We start from the raw sequence: 25,172 nt of genomic DNA, 5'->3' as shown, positions 1-25,172 counted from the left end.
TGGTTATAACTATTACATGAGGAATCACATCCAACATAATTATCCATCACCTATCCAATGCCTACGAGCTTTTCACATATTGTTCTTTGCTCAGTTACTTTGTCGTTGTCACTGTTACAATTACCACAAAACTGCTACTATTACTTCCATACTACTTTGCTGCAGATACTAAGTTATCCAGGTGTGGTTGAATTGACAACTCAACTGCTAAGACTTGAGAATATTCTTTGTCTCCCCTTGTGTCGAATCAATAAATTTGAATTGAATACTCTACCCTCGAAAACTGTGATCCCCTATACTTGTGGGTTATCTGACAGCGAAGAAGAAGCGCGTGTGGATGTCCCTCTTATTCTTATGCTCATACATGTGGGGAAACAACCTCCATTATAAGGAAGTCCAACTCCCACTAAACTAGCAATGTGGGACTAAACTTTAGTAGTACCCCTTGCCTTGCACGAATGGACTAAGTGAGCCTCTAGGATTTATTAGGAATTTCTGAAATAGCTATTGGGCTGTCCCAAAATAGACTAAATTTCAGCAATTTATGCTTTAGTTTGAGCATTATGAAAATGTCGTAATGGCCTCTTTTTATCAAATTTAAATTTCCTAACGTTTCGCACGTTATCTACATAGCCCCGAGCTTAATCCGACTTGGTATACCCCACTTCATGTAGAGGAGAGAGGATCCACAAACTTTGAGTGCAACTAACTCGAGATGGTCGCATGATGTTTCTTCAACTGGGCCGGATGATGTCCAATGATAGGATACGCGAACGGATGATGTCGCATGTTGTTGTGGCCTGGCTATTTCGAGATTTGAGATTTTTTTTTCATTTTAATTTTTGTACAACACTCTGGATGCTCGGTACTTAGTACTTAATGGTATATGATTGTGTGCATCATCTGATGCTGAGGCTCGGTAGACCCTTTTTTTAAAAGAAAAATAGTAAACATGCAAGGCATTTTTACCATACATACAAGCTCTATATTAAAATATAAGACATTTTTTGATTTTGTATAGGCATAAAAAACGTCTTGCACTTTGTTTAGGGGGAGTATGTGTTAGTTTATGCCCACAGGAGGTCGTTCTCCTATTTTAGTGTGTCCTATATGCCTATTAATCACTTGGAGTTTAAAGCTTAATACATGTCAAGGAAAAAAGAATTGGAACACAGCAAAGATGCAGATGCTCGTACATACGCACATACACTGACTCATATGGATGCATGCACATACACTCTACTCCTACAAGCACCTTCGAGAGATTAAGCCAGCACATCATCTTAAGATTGACTAAGCCGGCACTCACACCTTTGTAGTCGACAGAGACGTTTTCTCTCACATCGCTAAAAGGGCTGAAATAAATGCAGAAAAATGCGAGCACCATTGTCAAATCTAAGACAACATGTAAAACTATTAACGGACTTGTTTGCATAACAAATACTAATCAACAACCGGTTGTTGTCCGTTTGCCCGCTGAAAAAAAAAACCTATCTCCCAGTGGGCATCGTAACATGTTAAGAACTTGTTCATCGTACATCACGCCGCAGCATGTTGTACAGCACAGTTGGAATCCTGGTTGAACACGTGCATGGAATTATTGTTCCAAAATGTCTTCGCCTTCCACTGGAACCAATCGACATTACTGTGTTGATATAAACTTGTCTTTCTACGCTACCTACCCTCCCATGAATCACTCATGAGCAACTCAGAAGCTCCGTCGGCGCACCCCGGATCGATGAGTTGTTCATGTTCATCCATGTTCCCAGTTGACATTGATCTACAACATATACTAATTAAAGAAGCTGTACAGATGTATAGCGGCCGAAGCAACAATTCGTGCCTGGTACATTCCTCGAACTACCTCACAGAGCCCATCTATATAAGTAGACGACCGCAACAGCGTCAGGAGGCACAGAGGCCGAAGCGCAGCTTGTTTCAAGCACCGAACCTGCAAACATGGCAAACCTTGCCGTTGCCATCTTGCTTGCATCGCTCGGCGCCGTGGCTACTGCTCAAAAAACCTCCGCGCCGGCGGCAATGCCAGCCTACCAAGGTACCTACCCAAGCTACGCTAGTCCGCCGGTAGCCGAAATGCCAGCCTATCAAGGTTCCTATCCAAGCCACATTAGCTCCCCAGCTGCTAGCCCGAGCTACACCTTCCCGGCACCAAGCCCGCCAAGCATGGCCGCACCTACTGCTAGTCCACCGAGCCCGACCCCTTCTCAGTCTGCGGGACGACGGAGGCTGAGAGTCGGCTTCTACAGGCGCTCGTGCCCACGGGCGGAAAAGATCGTCAGGGAGGCCGTGAGGAACGCCACGTCCAAGAACCCTGGCCTCGGTGCTGGGATAATTCGGATGCACTTCCACGACTGCTTCGTCCAGGTACAGTCAAAATTATGAAAATACATTCATGCATGTGCATGTGATTAGTACACAAGGCATAAAACCTCGTGAATGTTTTCTTAAAGAAATGTTAATGGTGATTGCTAAAATCGTACTGCTGGATAGAATATACTGCTAGTGGGTAAGCATGATCCGGTTAATTCAGAAGTCAGATAAATATTTTATTTCCTCTTGGTCTGTACAGACATGTTTCTAGCATTGTGTCGGTGTGATGCCAGGTGTTCATTAACATGTGTGTGCGCGCGCGACGTTTTCTTACAGGGTTGCGATGCTTCCGTCCTCCTCGACCCGACAGCGGCCAACCCGCAGCCGGAGAAGCTCAGCCCTCCCAACTTTCCAAGCTTGCGTGGCTTCGAAGTGATCGACGCAGCCAAGGAGGCGCTCGAGAAGGTTTGCCCCGGGAGGGTCTCCTGCGCCGACATCATCGCCTTTGCCGCTCGAGACGCTTCCTTCTTCCTCAGCCGTGCAAGGATCAACTTCAGGATGCCGGCGGGGCGCCTGGACGGCCGCGTGTCCCTCTCCAGTGAGGCGCTTGATTTTCTTCCGCCGCCGTTCTTCAACCTCTCGCAGCTCGTCGACAATTTCAGAGCCAAGAACCTCGACGAGGATGACCTTGTGGTGCTCTCCGGCGCGCACACCATCGGTGTGTCGCACTGCTCATCCTTCACCGACCGACTCCCGCCAAACCCCTCCGACATGAACCCGGCGTTCGTCACCCTCTTGCAGAGCAAGTGCCCGGTGAGCCCCAACTTCACGAACGACCCAACAGTGGTGCAGGACATTGTGACGCCCAACCGGTTGGACACCCGGTACTACACCAATGTGCTCAAGCGCAACGTGCTCTTCACCTCCGACGCGGCACTCTTGTCGTCCCGGCGGACAGCCAGGAAGGTGGTGGAGAACGCACTTATCCCAAGGAGATGGGAGAGCAAGTTCGCCAGGGCGATGGTGAAGATGGCGGCCATCGAGCTCAAGACAGCCACCAATGGGGAGATCAGGAAGATGTGCAGGGTCGTCAACAACTAGGATTGCCGGCCACTTGTAGTTAAAACCAAGCGTGCACACTGTTTAGGTTTTCCCACCAGTTTATTTTGGAGCATCTGTCCTTGTTGATTCCCTGCATTTTGGTTCCTTGGTTAAGTTATAAGTAGAAGCATGTTATTGTTCCATTCTTTGGTTAAATAGCTGGCTCAATTGTACTTGATCATATTACTTCTCAAATGAAGTTTGTTTTTTAGCTCATCATGTTACCGATTTTGCTCCGTGTTTTCATGGTCACTCATGAATCTTCACCATGCGAATTTCACTCCACGCCGAGATCTATACTGCTTTTCACACAATCTCTCTTGTCTCCCACACAAAAACCAATACGCTCTACACTCAATGCACAATCCGGCCGTAAACTATTCGCGGATGTATCACCTTGATGCGACGTCTTGAAACTGAAAAAAGTACCAACTCACCTTGATGCGACGTCTTGAAAGTTGTTATAAAAAACGTTATATTTGCCATGAGCAAAATTCGAAAATTTGGGACTTATCAGGGTCATTTCTTTATTGCTTCTGCATATTTTTTATTTTTAATAGTTCGGCAATACACGGTGATCTTTTCTTTTTTCAATATATAGTGAACATTTTTTCAAATACACACTGAACTTTTTTAGTATGCGGTGAACATGTTTGAGACACAAATTGAACATTTTATTAATATATGATGAACATTTTTGATAAATTATTAATATACGATGATCTTTCTTAATAATATGATTAATATCTTTTAATAGACATTGAATATTTTTAATATACACTGAACTTTTCGTAATATATACTAAACTTTTTCATAAAACACAAGCTAAACAATTTTCTGTTAGTTTAATAGGGTTTTAAAATATCTACTCCCTCCTAAACTAATATAAGAGTGTTTAGATTACTATTTTAGTGATCTAAACACTTTTATATTAGTTTACAGAGGTAGTAGCTCCTAAAAGAAAACAACCTTGTTTGGTGAAAACCTGAATAAAAAACCAAAGAGAAAAATATATATAACTGCTCACAGGGCAAAGTGGCTTCAGCGAGGCCACCCCTACATCAAAAACCAGAGACCAAAGCAGGGCTCGACAAAAACAGAAAGTTTCATGGTAGTTGACGCACGCAGGCGAGAGCTCCTATTTGGCCCCGCGGGCAGCAAATTGTCGAGCCTTTGCTGAAGGCATATGTAAATGGGCCCGCCCATTTAGAGCTAACAAAACCAAGGCGTGCAAAAAAAAATTAAAACAAAGTACTTTGCACGCGAGAGCTCGAACTCGTGACTCTCGCGCTAGTTATTACATTTTTTTTAGGTGTTCGCGCTAGTTATTACACGATCCTTACCAGTAGACCTGATGAGCTCTAATGCTTGATCCACAGCCCCAGACTTTAAGAACCATTGCAGATGCAGAACCGAGTTTCTTTTGATTTTTTCCAAATAATTCATGCAATTTTTTCACAAAAAAATCACAAATACCGGAAATAATGTTTGAAAAATATGATTTCTTTTTTAGAATTTGAACAAACTTTTAAATGTGAACAATGTTTGAAAAAGTGAACAGAAATTTGAAATTCTGAACAATTATTTAAAGTTTTTATATACGGTGAACAATTTTAAAGTATATATTGGACAATTTGGTAATATATGCTGAATTTTTTTTTAAAATACACGAATAAAGAAAGAAAATCAAACAGAAAAGAAATAGAAACAGAAACAAAAAAAGAAAAAAGAAACAGAAAATAGAAGAATCAGCTCGCGACCGTGTGCCAGCCCAAAATGCGGCGTCGGTTGGCCGAGCTTCAGCGAACCCACGTCGTTTTGAATAGCGTCAATCCGAAGGTCTCTTTTGGCATTTAGGGTATGGGTCGGTGCCTGGATGTTGTTCGGCGGCCACAGCCCAACAAAGAAATTTCTTGGCTTTCCTCTTAAGAAACGTAAGTTTGGAGCAAAATGTTTCATTTGGATTTGAACAATGGCACGCCCAATTGGATATGTGAAACATCTAGCACTGCAATGTTGTGGCAAATACCACATACAAATCAAACAACAAAAGATATACTGCGACATTTTCTGAGAAAGGCAGTGCATGCCAGACAACAGATATACAGCAGGCAGGAGAAAAATAATCAAAAAAACAACCCGAGCAATGAAAACCCCGCAGATGGGAAGGAATTCTTTACAGCCAATCGAAAATGGGATAAAATGGGATCAAAATAGTTGTAGCTTTTGCGTATGTGCATTGCCAGCCAGCTAGTTGACGAAGCGGCAGTTCTTCCTGACCTCGCCGACGCCGCTGCCCTTGATTTCGATATTGGCCATCTTCACCATCGCTTTGGCGAACTTCTTCTCCCACGACGCCGGGAACCTGGCGTTGGCGCGCACCATCCTCCCCGTGTCCTGCGAGGACAGGAGGGCCGCGTCGGACGTGAAGAGCACCCTGCGAGCCAGCACGTTCCTGTAGAACTGGTTGTCGAGCTTCCTGGGCGTCACGAAGTCCTGCACCACCGTCGGGTCGTTGGCGGTGGTCGGGCTGGCCGGGCACCGGCGGCGCAGGAGGCTGGCGAGCGGCGCGCCGATGTCGGACTGGGTGGCGAGGCGGTCCGGGACGAATGAGGAGCAGTGGGACCGGCCGATGGAGTGCGCTCCGGAGAGCACGACCATGTCCTCGGCGGAGAGGCCCTTGGCGGCGAAGCCGGAGACGAGGGTGCTGAGGTTCGAGGTCGGGCCGGGCAGGAAGAGGAGCGTGTCGTTGGCGATGGACCTGCGGCCGTCGAGGCGGCCCGCGGGGACGTGGAAGCTGACCCTAGCGTGGCTGAGGAGGTAGGACGCGTCGCGGGCGGCGAAGGCGACGATGTCGGCGCAGGAGACGACGCCCGGGCAGGCACGCTCGACGGCGCCCTTGGCCGCGTCGATGACCTCGAAGCCCCGGAGGCTGGGGTTGTTGGGCGCCCCCAGCTTCTCGGGCTGCGGGTTCGCCGGCGTCGGGTCGAGCAGCACGGAGGCGTCGCAGCCCTCCACGAAGCAGTCGTGAAAGAGCATGCGGATGATGCCGGCGCCGGAGCCGGCGTCGGCGCGCACGGCCTTCTTCACCTCGGCGCGCACGAGCGCCTCGGCTCTGGGGCACGTGCTTCTGTAGTAGCCCACCTCGAGGCCATGGCACGCCGCGGCTAGGAGCATGGCGCATGAGATCAGAATGGCAAGCTTAGCCATGGCTCCTAGTTAGCTGATGGACCTGTCAGTGTAGGGGGAGATGGATCTCGAGAAGTGGCTGTGTGGACTGCTCATATGTGCAGATCATATTTATAGGTGGGAAAAGTGAACAGAAAGAGATATTCCATACGTAGAACATGGTTCCATGCCACCTCATAGATAAACCACTTGAGATGGATCAAATGATTTTGTTAGTTGAGGGATTAAGTTGTTCAGTTTAAGTGATTCTGCTTGTTTAATTTTCTTTCGTGCATTGCCCTAGGAAAGCCAATAGGGCTACTCATGAACTTGCTAAAGAAGGCTGTGGGGAACCACCAAACACAATAATGCTAAACATACAAAGGTTTACATGCGTTTACACGCTGACTAGGATCTTTCTAAACTAACCTCCCCCCCCCCCCCCCCCCCCCCCCCCCCCCCGATTTTCATGAGAGTGTGCCCCTTCTCCCCCTTAATCTCCAATCAAAACTCACCTTTATGTAAAAGCATGTATCCTTTTGTACGTGTAGCATTACTCCTACCGAACCATGATGTTATCTGGCGGCATGATCCCCCAACCTTCTTAATTGCTACGAAAATCCTACATCTACAAAGAGCTACGTACCAGTTTACGTAAACTCCCTAACAACTAAACCTCCCCGCGAATTAACCTATGGTTAGACGGTTAGAGAGACTGTGGTATCCCCAGGCCACCAGGGTTCAAGTCCTGGTGCTCGCATTTATTCTGGCTCTCTTTCGGAGGTGCTCATAGAGGTAGGATGTGAGTGTGTGCGTTCATACCGGTGAGTGATGCACGTGTATATGAGCGCTTGTGTCTGTACGTGTTCAAAAAACTAAACCTCCTCCTCCCCCCTCCCCGTTTTTCAGGGGGTGGGCCCGTCCTCCCCTTACCTCCAATCATATTCATTCACCTGGTTCATTACGTTAATTACGTAGAACTTTTTACGTAGCTCTAGCATTGCTCTAATTGCTACCCTTGTGATAACTATTTTTACCAATTAATACACACCCACATTATGGCTTTCCCCAAGAAAAGGTTGTTCGGTTTTAGAACTGAGTGACCAAAAATGACCAGCGGGTAAATTAAGGGAGGGAAATGTTTAATTTCACTTAAATTAAAGGCCAAACATACTACCAACTAACTCATGTGATAATCAGTAAATAGATGAATGGTCTATCCTTGATTGCAAAAATGCAAAAGATGCAAAGCATGTTCTGTTCTAGTTACTTTTACCTAGAGTTGTATTTACTTAATCACAATAGCTACATGTAAGTCACATGAATTTACAATTTGGGTCAGTCGATTTTCGAGTGAAGAAGCAGCAGCCGTTGGAGGGAAGGAAGGAGCACCCACCGGCGATCTATCTTAAAGGTGCATGGGGGGAGGGGGGATCTGCTCGTTGTCGTGGTTAGAGGGGTGGTCGGGGGCGGGGGCTGCACGGCGGTGGGCGGTGCTTGGGGGAAGGGTGAGGATGGCGCGGGAGGTTGGGCCGGTGGTGGCTGAGTGGTTCAAAGGTGGAAGACAGCGTGGTCTGGAGGTTGAAGAAGGCACCCGGTTATTTTTCATCAGACAGGCGAAAACCAATCGACTGGTCTGTAGCCAGTCCCTTGCTTTTTTTTCCCATTGTTTTTGAGATAGCTCACCATCCACGCCAAATGGTAGTCCCTTACTTAATAGTTCACCCCTCAAGACCATTGATGAATGTGAATATTTGCTGCGGTACAATATGTCTAACATCCGTAGTATTTCCAGATTACATGCCCGTTTCAACACGATGGGGTTCCTCAGTAATGCTGCACTTTTACGGTTTGGATGTTAGAGACCGATGTGGCATAAATTGGTTGAAAAACAATGGGGCACACCGTGAAATTAGGGGTATTAGTGGGTTGTTAGTGAAAATAATGCATGTAAGTTTTATTCCGTAAGCCATGGTCGTAGGCTTAACATTTTTGGTGGTTCTCCTGCCCTTTCAAGGTTTGGTGACGAACTAATTAATATAAATCAATAGGAACATGAAAACCTATTGTAGCACATATATATGCATCTACTTCGTTACACATGGAGAAACATGTCATCAATGTGTTTGCTCCAACGGGAAATGACAAGATAATTCGAATGTGCATCTCGGTTATCTTCTATATTAACTAAAAATATAACTTTACAAAAGTATACATATGTTTAGTTTGAATGATACGCATGCTTGATGATATTGTGGGCTCCCAAAATTGTTTTCTTAACATCTTTTATATGACATCTTCTATCTTATTCTGAATTCTTTACGCATGGAGAAACTTGTCATCAATGTTTTTCTTCAATGGGTAATGACAAGGTATTTTCTTCCACTAATTTGGGTATGTTTAAAAAAAAGGTTCTGTGAATGTGATCTGTCTTCCTTTTTTGCCAGGAAGGGACCTATCTTTTATATTATAACTACTAATATATCATCTCCTTTTCATAAAAAATAAATATTTTCAGTTTGAATGAGACATGTGCTTGATTATACCGTGGCCTCAGTAAACAGTTCTTTTCTAGATCTTGTATCTGACAACTTCGATCTTACTCTGAAGAGAGGTACTCCAGTAGTCATCGACACTTGGTAGCTAGCAGTACCAAACATTAATTATGGCGGCTTTCGCATAATGACAATGCTTCCCATGCATCCTCTTAACAAAGCATTTCTTTTTCGCATCAAAACAACAACAATATACTACTGGTACTCAGCTTTATCCATGCCAGGGCGGCTAATGAGCAACACGACGGTCCAGCACAGCTGCATCCATGCATGCATGCACATGTTGGCCTGTATAAGAACTCTATCCCTTTAATTTATCTAAGCAGTATTCCGCTCTCTTTTCGCAGCTCATGAAGTATGTTCTGGTTGCGTTCTCGCGGGGACGCGAATAAAGCCTACGCTTTCGTATTTTTTGTGGTTGCCGCGCGATGGGAAGGATTAGCGATCTCGAGTAGTAGGTTGGCTTGAACATGTGCACAATGCTCCAACTCTGAGAAAGCAAGCTAGGGTTGTTAGGTGCATAATTTTATGCTCCGGAGAGAGGCGGAGGGGAGATGACCGCCACCTACTCTCTCCCACGTCTCAGATCTTGTCGGTTTGGCTAGGCAGTCCCTTCGAAATTTGCTGAATATTGGCACAGCGTGGATGGTTTGCTTGTAATATATTCTGGGTGCGGCGCTTGTGTTGCGATAAAAGTGATATATGACTATGGTCCTCCGTCTGGTACAGCTCATGATGACTTACTTTTTCTTTGAGGGGAGCTCATGAGATGACTAATATTAGTTTTTGGGCAAAGCACACGTGAAGCTGATGGCTCGAGGCAAATACCTTAGCTCAGTGCTGCAGAAAATACATCCCTATGAGCATCTCTAACCGATACCCTATAATTTAGAGGAAGATATGATCGAGTATCTTCTAGCAAAGGATATTTGCTTCTCTAAAAAATGTCGTTTTAACCAATCCTTTGAACTTAACTCCCTAATTCTTTTTGCCAAATTCATTTAATTTGAGACCTTTTACGGTGCATCAGATCAATATTGGCCGTTCAATATTTTTTTTTTGGACTGCCCAATATGATGCACCGTAAAAATTCCCTTTAATTTGGGGTCGCATACTTCACCAGTACTTCGCTAAGGGAACCAATCCAAAGAAAACTACAAGAAAAAAATACACACTTCAATAGAACCGAGTTTATCATCCTCTGATGCCTTATTGGGGATCGGTTAGAGATGCTCTAATGCGTAGAAACTGAGACCGATCCTCCCCAGCGCTCAAGGCGTCGGTTCGCCCCTAGCACCAATGCTGATGCCAAACAAGCCACGTGGGCCAATAGCGCTTGCCTCACTGGGTGGGTGATTCCCTCGTGCTCGGTCGCCTGGTAGCCACATAAAAACCATGGATTCAAGAAAGAAAAACAATTTTTTCAATAGATATAAAAACAATTATACATTCAAAATGTTCAAGGGTTTAAAGAAAAAACATGAATTTGAGAAAAGTTCATGATTTTTCTAAAAGTTTACAAATTCAAAAAATGTTCATGAATTTTAAAAACGTTCAAAAATTTGAATTTTTCAGAAATTTTTGAAAAAACTCATAAATTTTAAAAATATTGATGAATTCTAAAAATATTCATGAATTTGAAACAAATATAAAAATTTCATCAATTTGAAAAAGGCATCAGTAGCGCTGGAGTATCAACGCTACTGCTACCAGTTAGTTGTAGCGTCTTACTGGTAGCGCTTGTACAAGCGCTACTAGTGACGCTAAAACTAGCGCTGCTACTAGGGCTTTCCCTAGTAGTGCGCCATCGACCAACTGCTCGCACGGGAGGGGAGTTTCAGCTCCCTCCACGTTTTCCCATCTCCCGTTGATACATTTGTGACGAATGTATAATTTTTGTTATGCTCATGCTATATTTACATCAATTATACATTCTTTTGACATGATTTTGTATTATTATTATTGGACTGACATATTAATCCAGTGCTGAGGTCAATTCATGTTTCTTAGTGTTTTTTGTTATTAGTTGGAAAAGAGATTTCTCGAAGTTTGAAAATATAGGGGGAAATTTACAATGATTATTTTTTGACCAGAAAGGGCCAGTGGACTTGGACCCACCTATATAGGGCCCTAGGGCCTTCATGCAGCCACACCACGCGGGCAGTGCCCAGGGAGATTTTTATCCAACATGGGTGATGGCAAAATCTGTGGATCGGTCCACCATCTCCTTGGACGTAGGCATAGTATCGATCTCATATGACTTTACAGTTGTCAATATGTCGTTTTCTTTGCTTGCTCATTCTATTAGACTGTTAGTTTGATGTGTGCAACTTAGTTATGCAAAAAGCGGATATCACTCTATTTTTGTTATATTCTCTTGATGCTATATTTTAACTTAATAAAAGCATCATTTATACTTAAGAAAATGGGGTATGATTAAAAATGTACGAATGCGCGTCCCCACCTCAAACTTGGCCTTATGGGCCGTGCCGCGCGGGGCAGTCCGCCGACATGGAATTTCGACCTGGCACGACATGTTATTAAAAGGGCTAGGCCGGCCTTCGGGTCGCTATATAACAAGGTCAATCCCGAAAGCCACGTCTTAAGGTCGGGCAAGGCATGACCCTTTTAATTACAGGCCAACACTGCACGGCCCGGGTCTGACACGGCCCGGTATGATATGCGGCCCGTCCGACTTGTAACTAGGCTTTTTAAATTATTTTTAATTTTTAATTTCTTCTTAAATTATATATATATATATATATATATATATCTTTTTTACATTTTCCTGTATTTTATCTTATCCTATATATTTTTTTATGTTTTCTGATTTTTTTTAAACAAAAGGCCCGTAAGGCCGAAAAGCAACGCGAGCCGGCCCGCAGCCATGACGTGCGGGACTGGCCTTTATAACCGGCATGTGTGGCCATTTTCAGCAGCCGGGCACATGATGGCCCATTTACAGCCGGGCTGGCCCATGTGGGCAGGTTTGCCCCGTCTCTCTTCTTCGCCTCTTCTTCCTCCTACTCTTGCTCGTAGGTAGGGTTTTCCCCATAGATTAGCTGACACAGCGGCTGGGAAAGAAGGATAGAGCGGGGGTACGGTTGTTGTTCCATAGCCGGCCCCGCCTTCCGGCGGCGCCGAGATCTGGCCTCCGGCGAACTCGGCCTCGATCGTGGCTCCAATCCCCGGCGACATTAATCGTGCTCGGTTGAGAGAGCACGCCTGCCCGCACGCGAGCCCGGTGTTACTTGGGCAATGTGTCCATCCACGAGGTTTCTTGCTGATGAAACAACCCAATCCAGCGGCGTATTTGCTTGCTTACTCTGTGTAACTAGCGTGATCCATACATCTGTATGCAGTTGATATTTTCCCTGTTTATTCAGGCAAATGGTTGTTACAGCCTTACATCATTCTCGAAATCAACGGAGGCTTGTAGCTGAAAGCCCGAGCTGTATTTTGCAAGTTCAACTCTTTCATTGTGCTTCAACTGAATTGAGTAACTAGTTATTGATGAGCAGAGAACTGATATCCCTGATGAAACCGTCAGGTTTAAGCCTCACTTAACTAAGCTATTGGATGTTCAACTTCCACGATTGCTATGCCTGCCTGCCTTGTATTGCCTAACACAAACACAAATTCACTACAAAATATAGAATTAACAAGATATGAACTGTCACCTGGGTTGCAATTAAATCTACTTGTTTCAGCCAGGAAGAAGAACAAACAGGGGAACTGCCAAATCAGGCCAACTCTGCACCAATGGAGACGGTGCATAAAAAGGAGGCTATGGGAACCACTTGCCCTGAGGATAACGGCAAAGGTAAAGATGGATCAACCACGGATGAACAATACGATCCGCAGGGACCTCCTTTCCCTCCAAGCGATCTCAAATCACTCAAGGAGGTGCAGTAAGTAGCTACCTTTATCATATTTGTCTACAACCTTGATTATTTTCCGGCTCTTGATGGTGACACATTCTCTCTCGCAGTGGCTGAAAAAAACAAGTGCCGTACCTGCTAATTACAATGCAACATCCACAATCGTCCCGGGCCGTACTCCTCAGGTTTGTGTATTTTTTTTCCTATGATACATTTGCAGAAAGACTTATTTGTTCCATTTTGCTTTGTTAATCCTATAACTGATTTCCTTTCATCCTTTCTATTTGTGAATGGGTCAATCTAGCGGGTACCTGAAGTCTTCTTCGATATATTACCCCACTTGCGGCCAATCCTGAAAAAGGATAGTGTCAGGTCTTTCCTCCGCTTCTTAAATCAGAATGGAAGGGACATGACACTGGGCTACATCATCAAACCAGAAGCTTTAAACGAGCTAGTCATCACTAATGCACTGCGATGTGCCAAAGTTGTCTTGGTGGGAAAGAATCCTGAGCTGCATGGGTTCCGCGCCGATCCCAACTGCATGACTCAATTTGGGTTCTTCCCCCTGCACCGAGCTGCTGAAATGTTCTCTGTCGATATGATTGAGTTGCTCTTGCACCATGGCGCGTCGGCCAATTTGCGCACATCCGGTGCTTTAGTCATTGACAACCTACTCCCGGTCCATGTTGCGGTTGAGAACACTTGCCTGCATAAGTACCTGGAAGACGGTCTACATCCTAATCGAGAAAATACGGATTACAGTGATGCAGATGTCAACTATATCCTGAAGCTGTCACACCTGATACACCTGATACAAGTGTATCGGTGGACATGTAATAGGTGAGGAGAGTAATTGGGCCAGAAGCAAGTAGGCTGGGCCCGTAGATGTAATGGGCCGTGTGTGGCTGGAGTGGGGTACTTAACCCATCGTGTATCACTGGACTGGATATGCAACGAGAGAATACTAGACTCTGTTCCCATCTCCTTCGTCTTCCTCCCCTCCTGCTCTCCTCACCTAACCCCTCTTTTTTCCCTCCGTGCGATCGATCCCCTTCCCTAGGGTTCATCGGTCGTCACAATTGGTAATCAGAGCCAACAATTTTTTTCCCCAAATTTCTTTGCGCCGCGGCATCCTCAACTCCTTTGACCGATTGGTAACATCCACCGCTGTCGGTGGGAATTCACTCCAGTGAGATCCCACAAAATCCACAACGGGGTTCGATCTGTCCGGGGCGGGTACCACGGCGCCGTCCAAGACTTCCTTCAGACCCGGCAACTCCTCACTGCCATGGGGGAACAAACAGCAAACCTCACCGCCCTGATGGAGAAGCTTCTCTCGCGATTCGAGGAGGAGAAGGCAGAGGCAGACAAACGCGCTGAGGTGCAAACCCAATTCAATCAGCAGGTGTCTCAGGAGCTGCAGAGTCTGTCGAAACAGATCGGGATCACTCAAGCCGAGATCGATGACGTGCGGCAGGTGGCATCTCCGTCGGGCTCGGCCGCTCTGTCCGCCAGATCCGGCATCGACAACCCCTCCACCACCGTGCTGCACACACCGCCGCCCAAGGAAGGACCGCATCAACCCGCACCACCACCACCACCGGGGCTCCGTGCACCCCCATCTCCGGGTGCGTTGCCCATGCCACACACGCTCACCGGAGGACCGCAGCCTGCGCGACTGGTCAACGAGGGGCCGCCCCTGCTTCCCAGGCCAGAACCACTGGCCGTTCCGCCCGCGCCTGCCCACCTGCAACAGCCACGGGAGGATCACGGCATCAGACCACCTAAACATCAGTTTCCTCGCTTCGATGATGAGGGTCCACGCCTCTGGCTTGATCGCTGTTTAGCTTATTTCGAGCTCTATCGCGTGCCAGAGCACAATTGGGTGGCCACCGCAGCGCTCTATGTCGAGGGTCATGCCGCGCTCTGGCTCCGAGCGTTTCGGCAACAACATCCAGTTCTTCATTGGGATCTGTTCAGACGTGCTCTGGAGGAGGAGTTTGGACCAGAGGAGTTCGAATCCATGATGCACAACCTCTTGCAGTTGAGGCAGACCGGCAGTGTGGTGGACTACAGGCAACAATTCGAAGTTTACATGTACAACTTGCTGGCACTGGATGCAACCCTCAGCCCGAAATTTTTTGTTACTCAGTTCTTATTAGGCCTGAAGGATGAGCTCCGAGCAGCAGTACGCATTCAAGCACCCAATAGCATCACGAGGGCTACAGTTTTTGCAAGGATTCAGGAAGAAGAGCTTGAAAATCAGCGTTCCAAGTCGCGACCGGCGCATACGGGTAGATCATCACCACTGCCTTATACGGCACCATCACCAGGAAGACCACCACCAGCACCATCCACAGGGCCTGCGGTGCCCCTGACTCGACCGATTGCAGCAGCCAAACCAGCTACTGATGACTTTGGCAGAGAGCGACAGTTACGCGATTACAGACGCCAACGTGGCCTTTGTTTTCGCTGTGGAGAGAAGTACTCCAGGGAACACCAATGCAAGCGCTCAGCCCAGTTATTGACAATTGAGGTAGGGGAGTATGGGGAAGTTCTCTCCGATGACGCGGTACGCGCCCTGGAATTACTGGATGAGCCGGCAGCCACAGAATCAGCCTGCTGCTTACTGTCAGCCAACGCGGTGGAAGGCACCGAATCCGCGGAAACGATCAGACTTCGCGCAACCGCTGGCGATCAGACAATGTTGTTGCTGGTTGATTCCGGGAGTACACACAGTTTCGTCAATGCCTCCTTTGCCAAACGCATCACGGCAGCGACCAAGCCCATACCTACAGTAGCTGTCAGAGTGGCTAACGGACAACAGCTACAGTGCACTGAAATGGTTCCTCGGCTTCAGTGGACGGCACAAGGATACAAGTTCAGTTCAGACATGCGTGTCCTGCAACTTGGGGTCTATGACGCAGTCCTTGGGGTGGATTGACTGGCCCAACATAGCCCGATGCAGTGTGATTGGAACCTCAAGACAATTCAGTTTGATTGCGAAGGAACACCGGTGCATCTCACCGGTGTCCGATCTGACGAAACACCAGCTATCACAGCCCTAGATGCAGCTCAATTATGGCAAATGCATGAAGCGAACGAGATCTGGGGTGCTGCTTTGGTGGACATGCAGCCCTGTCTTCCCACAATACAGAGGATCCTATTGCCCCTGTAATCCAGCAAGTGTTGACAGAATTCAGAGATGTCTTTGAGGAGCCTACCACACTTCCCCCACACAGGCAATACGATCACGCCATCAATTTGGAACCCGGAGCAGTCCCCGTCAACTGCCGACCCTACCGCTACTCGCCGCTGCAGAAAGACGAGATAGAACGGCAAGTTTCAGAGATGCTCCGCCAAGGCCTAATCACCCACAGCATGAGCCCGTTTGCAGCTCCGGTGCTGCTGGTAAAGAAGAAAGACGACACTTGGAGGTTCTGTGTGGATTACCGTCGACTCAACACTATTACTATAAAGAACAAATTTCCACTGCCAATCATCGACGAGCTCTTGGACGAACTCGCAGGCGCTGCATTCTTTTCCAAGATTGATTTACGAGCTGGGTATCATCAAATACGAATGAGAGAAGGTGATGAAGAGAAGACTGCTTTCAAAACACATCACGGGCACTTCCAATTCAGAGTCATGCCTTTCGGAGTCATGAACGGACCACCAACATTCCAGTGCTTGATAAACTCCATCTTCTATGGTCCGAATCGTAAGTTTGTCATTACGTTCCTTGATGACATTCTTGTGTTCAGTTGCTCCCTGCAGGAACATGTTGAGCACCTTCGCACTGTCTTCTCCATTCTCCGCCAACATCAACTATATGCCAAAGAGTCCAAGTGTTCCTTTGCTCAGCCTCGCATTGAATACTTGGGTCACGTGATCTCCAAGGAAGGTGTGGCCACTGACCCCAGCAAGACGAGTGCGATGCGCGAGTGGCCTACTCCAACAAATGCCACTGAGCTGCGCGGATTCCTTGGGCTCACGGGCTATTATCGCAAATTCGTTTCCCGTTATGGAATCATCGCCAAGCCACTGACACAACTTCTCACCAAGAAGGGATTCACGTGGTCAGCTCAAGCACAAGCGGCATTCGACTTGCTCAAGGATGCCATGGTCAACACCCCCGTTCTTGCTCTGCCGGACTTCTCACGCCCCTTCTCCATCGAGACCGACACGTGTGACACTGGCGTGCGAGCTGTGCTGGTCCAGGATGGCCACCCCGTGGCCTATCTCAGCAAGGCGTTGGGGGTGCGCAATCAGCGCCTCTCCATCTATGAGAAGGAGTTTCTCGCTGTCATCATGGCCATCGAGAAGTGGCGACATTACCTACAACGCGCTCCATTTGTCATCGTCACCGACCACAAGAGCCTATGCAGCCTCGGCGACCAACAGTTGGACACAGAGCTGCAGCGTAAAGCCATGTCAAAGCTAGTCGGACTCCAGTTCTCCTTCAAGTACCGGCGTGGAGTCGAAAATGGCGCAGCGGATGCGCTCTCGCGCGTCGGCCATCTCCTCGCTCTCGACGCTCTGTCAACGTGCCAACCGCAATGGTTATAGGAAGTGGCCAATTCCTACGAGACAGATGCGGATGCCCAAGATCTTCTCCAACGATTGGCCCTCTGCAGTCCGGATGAGCAGGGGTATGAGCTCCGTCAGGGCGTCATCCGCTTCCACAACAAGCTCTGGATTGGCGCCAATTCGGTCCTGCAAACCAAGCTCATCACCGCCTTCCACGCCAGCGCAGTGGGGGGCCACTCGGGCGCGACAGCCACATATCAGCGTGTCAAGAAACATTTCGCCTGGCGTGGCCTCAAGCAAGCCGTGGAGGAGTTCGTGCGGCAGTGCGAGGTGTGCCAACATGCCAAGCACGAGCACATCAAGATGCTAGGCTTGCTTCAGCCGCTGCCCGTGCCCACGGAGCCATGGCACGACCTAACCATGGACTTCATCGAGGGATTGCCGGCGTCTGAGGGCTACGAGGTCATCATGGTTGTCGTCGACCGCTTCACCAAGTACGCACATTTCGTGCCTCTCCGCCATCCCTTCACGGCTGCAACGGTGGCACGTGCCTTCTGGGACAATATCATCAAGCTCCATGGCGTTCCTCACTCCATCGTCTCCGACCGGGACTGTATCTTCACCAGCAACATGTGGCGTGCCATTCTGGATGCTGCTGGCACCAAACTGAGCTACTCCACGGCGTACCACTCACAAACCGACGGCCAGAGCGAGCGTGTGAACCAGTGTCTGGAGATGTACCTGCGCTGCGCCGTCCATGATACACCATCCAAGTGGCGCAAGTGGCTCTCGACAGCGGAATTCTGGTACAATACTACCTATCATTCCTCGCTGAATACCTCACCCTTTCAGGCACTGTATGGGAAGGAACCCAATTTTGGAGGACTACCGACGCTCGCCGCACAATTGCCAGCAGAAACGAGCTCAGAGCTGGACTGGGCCACGCATACAGACGCCCTCCGGGCACAACTCGCGCGCGCCCAGAATCGTGTCAAATAGAAGGCAGATAAGCACAGGACGGAGCGCTCATTCGCGGAAGATGATCAAGTGCTACTCAAGCTTCAGCCATACGCGCAGTCTACGGTGGCTAATCGCCCCTGCCCCAAGCTCGCCTACAATTTCTCTGGACCGTTCACTGTCCTGCAACGCATTGGCGCCATGGCATACAAGCTCCAGCTACCGGCCAACAGCTGGATCCACCCAGTTTTCCACGTGTCACAGCTGAAGCCTTTCACGCCGGACTACTCGCCGGTCTTCTCCGAGCTGCCTCACGCGCCGGACCTCACCGCGGCTCCCCTCCAACCCGTGGCCATCCTGGATCGACGGATGGTCAAGAAAGGCAACAGCTCGGTGGTTCAGGTGCGCGTTCAGTGGTCATCTCTTTCTCCAGCGTCAGCAACCTGGGAGGACTACAACGTGCTGCGCCTTCGCTATCCTACGGCACCTTGCTGGAAGGACGACGCTGCCGCTCAACGCGGGGCAACTGTCACACCTGATAGACCTGATACAAGTGTATCGGTGGACATGTAATAGGTGAGGAGAGTAATTGGGCCAGAAGCAAGTAGGCTGGGGCCCGTAGATGTAATGGGCCGTGTGTGGCTGGAGTGGGGTACTTAACCCATCGTGTATCACCGGACTGGATATGCAACGAGAGAATACTAGACTCTGTTCCCATCTCCTTCGTCTTCCTCCCCTCCTGCTCTCCTCACCTAACCCCTCTTTTTCCCCTCCGTGCGATCGATCCCCTTCCCTAGGGTTCATCGGTCGTCACAGAAGCTCATCCATATCCTCTGCCTACCGGAAATGGTTTGTTTCGCATCCTTCCTTACACAAATTACTTGTGTTGCAGCATAACTAAAAAAAAATTCATCTATCTCAAACCACTGATATAGCAATACCTGAGGGTATTACATTCTTACACCTGCACTTTTCAAAGACTACAGTTCCCTGTGTTGCTTTGTGTATGACATTATTTGGTTACTGATAAGCAACTTATGTTGCCATTAACTTTTCAAAATTAGCTTTCCTTTTAAATTGAGGTAATATCACTGAGTCTTTCTTCCATGTTCGTTTTTTTTTTTTTTGCAGAAGCTCTTCTTGGATACAACTAGGCTGCTAGCCAAACATACAGATAATTTATTAGATGAGGTCTGCAAATACATAATTGATGGGAAGCTTATCCAGACGGCTGTTTTGCTCCTAGCAGCTCAAGAGCAGATCCGTGGTGTATCTTCCAGCAAGAAAGACTGCAATTGTAAGCCAGATGGGTTTTCTATTATCACTAACTGTGTTGTGGGCAAAATTACCGCCATACAATTCGAGATGTGTCATAAAGGACTGGAACTGGAGCCATTAGAGGCTAAAAAAAGACTTTTCGATATGACACTGACACTTGTTCATGTAATTTCCCAAGCTGGTGAAGCTCTTGATTCTTACATTCGGGCTCATCCCAAGGTATCAAACTGTTTGTACCAGTTAAAAGACCACCATTTCCTACTTTCTACTAAATATGTACATGTCACTGCATTCGTCTGATCAATATAAAAATGCTAGAAATTGCCGATATCAGACCTATTTATGAGGACCTAACTGTTATCTAGCATTGTGGGATATGAAATGAGAACATTTGCTAGTTTGTTCCTCCTGATACTTTTATGATACTAGATAGCTAGATAAACTACTGTCACTCCCTAAAACAAGATATCATGCAGAGAGTAGATGTTCTTAAGCATGAATTTGAGGCAGTATGTCTCACCCTTTTGAGCCTGCGTGTGGTCTGCTGTCTTCAGTTCAAAAGCGTTAAATATCAACAGATTGCACTTTTAGAAAAAATGTAGCAAATTATATACATTCCTATTCATATGCTACTAGTTGCAAAATCAAGTAAATTTTATATTTGTAAATATTTCTTTGCTTTTTTGCTTTTTTAATCACCACATTCTTTAATAGAGATTATGTTCTAGACATTGATCTTCACCTTTTATGACCATGTCTTAGTAAAACAAATATTAGAGTTAGGAATTTTTATGACAAATCCAATGGTACCATTTTCAACTTCGTGATACTCAAGTATTTACGAATGGAGGTAGTAATTGATTACGTGCTCCATTGCAGTTAATACTTTTTATCATCTCTCAGTATTATTGGTTAAATCATGGTGCTCATACACAGCCCTACAGCTATGTGGTTACCCGTATTCATACATACAGGAGTACCGCCATAGTGAACTATGCTAGAAAATTGTTCCATTCAGAATTGTTTAAAAGGAGAAATCCAAATAGTATCCCAATTCAGAAAGTTCGAGAAAGGTTCTATCCCAATTCAGGAAGACGGAAATTGCCGGTTGCTTCTTTTGTATGAGCTTCTTCGTAAAATTATTGGATTTTCAGTAAGAAATAAAAGTTCTCGATGATTAATCACAGTGAAACTTGCCTTCTATGTATGTTTCTTTCGTGTTCTTTTTAATTTTGTATAGGAAGCAACAGTCAACTAAATTTCTGTAATAGGATCTTGTTGGTTCCTTTATTGGATCCCTAACATTATCATTGTTGAAGCTCATGTAATTTGCTTGATGTGCAGCTGGCCGCGTCATTCTATCAGGACCGGGCTCTAACATGGAAGGTGAGGAGAGTTCTGTTTTGTCTTTTCACACTTCCGTTTTGTTCTATTTTTCTGACAGGAAAGAGCATGCAATTCTATTTCATTGATGATCTGATATCCATTTCTTTAACCTGCTATAACTAGTATTTTCTTTAGACTGAAGGGATTTCCAGCCTATTCTCCTCTTCAATTTGTTATAGCAATTTGTGAAGGATTGCCTTTTTTGTCTTGTTAGTACGTATCTAAGTTTTCCTAGTGTCATATACCAGTTGTACGTTTATTGTGTACTACCTCCGTCCTGGTTTATTGGTCCCCTTCATAATTTGTGTCAAATTTTGACCATAGATTTAACTAACAGAATGTTAATGCATGTCAAACCCGTGTAGACGGACGATGCCGTCGAAGAAGGCCCGGGCCACGGACGCCGCCGTGTATGGATGGCCGAGCGCTATGAAGTGGGCGTACTTGGAGAAGCGGTCGACCACCGTGAGGATGACCGACTTGCCGCCCACCTTGGGAAGGCCCTCAATGAAGTCCATGGATATGTCCGCCAGACCTGAGATGGCACCTCCAAGGGCTGGAGTAACCCGGCCGGCCTGAGAGTCTCTGTCTTGTTGCGCTGGCATGTCCGACAAGACCGCACCCAGTCGCGGACCAGGGCGCGATCGCCAGGGATGTAGAAGTCGGCGCAAAGACGATGGAGAGTTTTCTGCATACCCTCATGACCCGCCGAGTGGGCGAGCTGTAACACCTGGTGACGGAGATCATCCTGCGCCGGAACAAAGACCCGGCGCCCATGGAGGAGCAGCCCGTCAGAAAAGCGCCAAGGCTCCTCCAGGTCGCCGGCCGTGAGCTGCTGCTGAAGACGGACGGCGTCGTCGGCCGTCGCAGTGGCGCGGCGAATGTCGGTGAAGAGGCCGAACGTCGGCCCGGAGCGGATGCATAGGGCCGCCCCAGCGGACTCGTCAGCGGAGGAAGCGAGGTCGGAGTCGCGACGGGACAGCGCGTTGGCCACGGTGTTAAGGCGGCCCGGCCGATAGTCCACGGAGAAGTAGAAGCCGAAGAGCTTGCTGATCCACTGGTGCTGCGGCACGGTCGACAGCCGTTGGTCCAGCAAAAACTTCAGGCTGTAGTGGTCGGTGCGAATCTGGAAGGACCGTCCCCACAAGTACGGCCGCCAATGACGAACGGCCTGTACAAGGCCAATGAGCTCCTGCTCATATGCTGTCAGCTTAAGATGACGCGGAGCGAAAGGCCGGCTGAAGAAGGCGAGGGGCCCATCGCCCTGATGAAGCATGGCGTCGAACCCTGCGCCCGAGGCGTCACAGTCCACCACGAACGGGCGGTCGAAGTCGGGCATCTGGAGGATGGGGCCTGTTGTGAGGGCCCCCTTGAGGGCCTCGAACGCCGTTGTCGCCTCGTCGTCCCAGGCGAAAGTGTCTCGGCGAAGCAACCGCGTGAGGGGCGCCGCGATAAGCCCGAACTCCCGGATAAATTTCCGGTAGTAGCCGGCGAGGCCGAGGAACCCGCGGAGAGCCCGCGGCGAGTGAGGCGTCGGCCATGCGGAGACGGCTACCACCTTGTCGGCGTCCATAGCCACCCCGTCGGCCGGGATGACGTGGCCCAAGTAGGCCACCGAAGGCGTCCCAAACGAGCACTTCGAGCGCTTAAGGTGGAGGTGGTGCGCTCGAAGCTCGTTGAAGACGGTGGCGACGTGCTGGAGGTGCTCGGCCCAAGACGCACTGTAGATTAGAATATCATCAAAGAAAACGAGCACAAACCGGCGTAAGTAGGGCCTGAGGACGTCGTTCATCAAAGCCTGGAAGGTCGCCGGGGCATTGGTGAAGCCAAAGGGCATCACCAAGAACTCGAAGTGGCCGTGATGAGTCCGAAACGCCGTCTTGGCGATGTCATCCGGGTGCATGCGCACCTAGTGGTACCCCGACCGGAGGTCAAGTTTGGTGAAGAAGCGCGCCCCGTGGAGCTCATCGAGGAGCTCGTCGACCACCAGAATAGGGAACTTGTCCTTAAGGGTGACAGCATTAAGGGCACGGTAGTCGATGCAGAAATTCCATGTGCCATCTGACTTGCGGACGAGAAGCACCGGCGCGGTAAATGGCGAAGTGGAGAGCCGGATGATGCCTGCCGCGAGCATGAGCGCACACTGCCGCTCCAACTCATCCTTCTGCAACTGTGGGTAGCGGTAAGGCCGTACCGCCACCGGCGCGGAGCCTGGCAGAAGATGTACACGGTGATCGTACGTGCGTGCGGGCGGCAGCCCCTGTGGCTCGGTGAAGATGTTCACGTGCTGCTGGAGGAGGCTCTCCAATAGTGGGTGCTCGGCCGTGGCGGTGGTCGCGGCCAGCTGGAGTGGAGTGGTTGGGGCGGCACCTCCAATGCCGTCCCACTGAATGCGGCGGCCCAACCGCCAGAAGGTCATCGTCAGCGCGTCGAAATCCCACAGAATAGGACCAAGAGTGCGTAGGAAGTCGACGCCGAGGATGAAGTCGAAGCAGCCCAAGTCGATGCCGGCGCAGGTGATGGTGAAGTGCTCGTCGCTGATAGTGATGGGCACGTCGCGGGCGAGCCCGTGGCAGCGGAGACGGTCGCCATTAGCGACTGTGACTCGCAACTGCTCACCGCCGGTTGGCTGTAATGCAAGGCGCCGCATGGTGGTCTCCGGCAGAAAGTTATGCGTGGACCCTGTATCCACTAGGGCCACCAGGCGCTCGCCCTGGATCATGACCGGTAAGAGCATCGTCCGTTCATCACGGATGCCGGCCAGCGCGTGTAGGGACACCACGAGGGCGGTGGCCGGGGCGGGCGCGGGTGCCGCTGCGGGCTCCGCAAGGGCTGGAGCGCCGAGGCCATCCTCCAGTGTCTCCTCCTCAGGCTCGTCTGTCGTCTCCAGGTAGAAGAGGCGGGGACAGACATGGCCCGGTGCATAGGGCGCATCACAGTTGAAACACAAGCCAAGGCGTCGGCGTTCCAGCTGTTCCGCCTGAGTGAGGCGCCTGAATGGCCGCGTCGGTGCCGGGGTGGGTGCCGGGGCGGCTGTGGACGACGTCGGTGCTGCCGGAGACGGCCGGGGAAGCTGTCGGCCCCCACGTGGCGCGGATGGACGCGTTAAGGCCTGGGCGCGCTGCTCGAACGCCCGGGCATAGTACATGGCCGTCTGAAGGTCTTGGGGCCCCTTCATCTCGACATCCACACGGATGTGGTCGGGAAGGCCGCCGATGAAAAGCTCCGCCCGCTGTAAGGCCGTCACACCGGGCGCGTGGCACGCCAGGGCCTGGAAGCGGTCGGCGAAGTCCTGCACCGTGGAGGTGAACGGCAAGCGGCCCAACTCGGCCAAGCGGCTCCTGCGGACCGGTGGCCCGAAACGAAGAAGGCACAGCTCTCGGAAACGATCCCACGGGGGCATGCCGCCCTCGTCCTGCTCGAGGGCTTAGTACCATGTCTGGGCAGCCCCGCGGAGATGGTAGGAAGCCACCAAGTACGCTCCGACGCGGGTGTGCGCTGTCCGCGGAAGAACTTGTCACACTGGTTGAGCCAGTTAAGAGGGTCGTCGGAGCCGTCGTATGTGGCGACGTCGATCTTGGCGAACCGGGGCGGCTGCTGGTGTGGCGCGCCCTAGCCCACTGCCTCGGCGGTGCGTAGGGCGGATGATGGTGCGTGGTCCATGGTGGAAGGCCCGGCGTAGTTCCCGGTGACGCCCGACGCCTCGGGCTGCAACGGGAAACCGGACGGCGGACGGGCCCCCGGGTAGGCCGATGGCGGCCCGTGAAGCCAGTCGGGGAGTGGTGATGGCGATGACGGAAAGCGGACCTCCTGGATCAGAAGCCCGCTCGGCGACGACCGGCCCAAGTTAGGGCTGGGATGGGGCGGTGGAGGACCCTGCTCCGTGGCTGCTGGAAGTGACGGCGCGGCGGGAGACGGCGCGGATGGCGCGGTCCAGGTGGGCCACTGCGGCCCTGTGGTGGCGGCGAGTGGCGCGGTTGCCGTC

At 49.4% G+C, this 25,172-nt stretch overlaps 3 protein-coding genes across 3 annotated transcripts in view; 2 read left to right on the top strand and 1 right to left on the bottom strand.

The window, feature by feature from the left end:
• The first annotated feature begins 1,927 nt into the window (after positions 1–1,927).
• Positions 1,928–3,660, top strand: LOC123040903 (peroxidase 2). Its single transcript, XM_044463624.1, has 2 exons — positions 1,928–2,385; positions 2,668–3,660. The coding sequence occupies exons 1-2, from the start codon at positions 1,960–1,962 to the stop codon at positions 3,430–3,432; spliced, it is 1,191 nt and encodes a 396-aa protein (XP_044319559.1). The 5' UTR covers positions 1,928–1,959; the 3' UTR covers positions 3,433–3,660.
• A 1,757-nt stretch (positions 3,661–5,417) lies between these two features.
• On the bottom strand, positions 5,418–6,688 carry LOC123044039 (peroxidase 2-like). The gene has a single exon (XM_044466662.1). The coding sequence runs from the start codon at positions 6,640–6,642 to the stop codon at positions 5,683–5,685; it is 960 nt and encodes a 319-aa protein (XP_044322597.1). The 5' UTR covers positions 6,643–6,688; the 3' UTR covers positions 5,418–5,682.
• Positions 6,689–8,114: 1,426 nt separating this feature from the next.
• LOC123039132 (uncharacterized) overlaps positions 8,115–25,172 on the top strand; it is an 18,749-nt gene continuing 1,691 nt past the window's right edge. Inside the window, exons 1-9 of the mRNA XM_044462410.1 lie at positions 8,115–8,197; positions 12,092–12,142; positions 12,866–13,061; positions 13,147–13,221; positions 13,341–13,828; positions 19,321–19,372; positions 19,655–20,020; positions 20,820–20,954; positions 21,146–21,187. Coding sequence (XP_044318345.1) covers positions 8,115–8,197; positions 12,092–12,142; positions 12,866–13,061; positions 13,147–13,221; positions 13,341–13,828; positions 19,321–19,372; positions 19,655–20,020; positions 20,820–20,954; positions 21,146–21,187 — 1,488 coding nt within the window. The remainder of the gene's footprint in view (positions 8,198–12,091; positions 12,143–12,865; positions 13,062–13,146; positions 13,222–13,340; positions 13,829–19,320; positions 19,373–19,654; positions 20,021–20,819; positions 20,955–21,145; positions 21,188–25,172) is intronic.

This window comes from Triticum aestivum, chromosome 2B, assembly GCF_018294505.1.
Source record: "Triticum aestivum cultivar Chinese Spring chromosome 2B, IWGSC CS RefSeq v2.1, whole genome shotgun sequence".
Taxonomy (NCBI): Eukaryota; Viridiplantae; Streptophyta; class Magnoliopsida; order Poales; family Poaceae; genus Triticum; species Triticum aestivum.
This window is presented reverse-complemented; position numbering and strand designations above follow the sequence as displayed.

Bases quoted from the DNA above. Each gene is read 5' to 3' on its own strand.
- LOC123044039 (XM_044466662.1), bottom strand. From the start codon at position 6,642: ATGGCTAAGCTTGCCATTCTGATCTCATGCGCCATGCTCCTAGCCGCG.
- LOC123040903 (XM_044463624.1), top strand. From the start codon at position 1,960: ATGGCAAACCTTGCCGTTGCCATCTTGCTTGCATCGCTCGGCGCCGTG. The intron at 2,386-2,667 runs GTACAGTCAAAA...GTTTTCTTACAG, and splicing joins TCCACGACTGCTTCGTCCAG to GGTTGCGATGCTTCCGTCCT.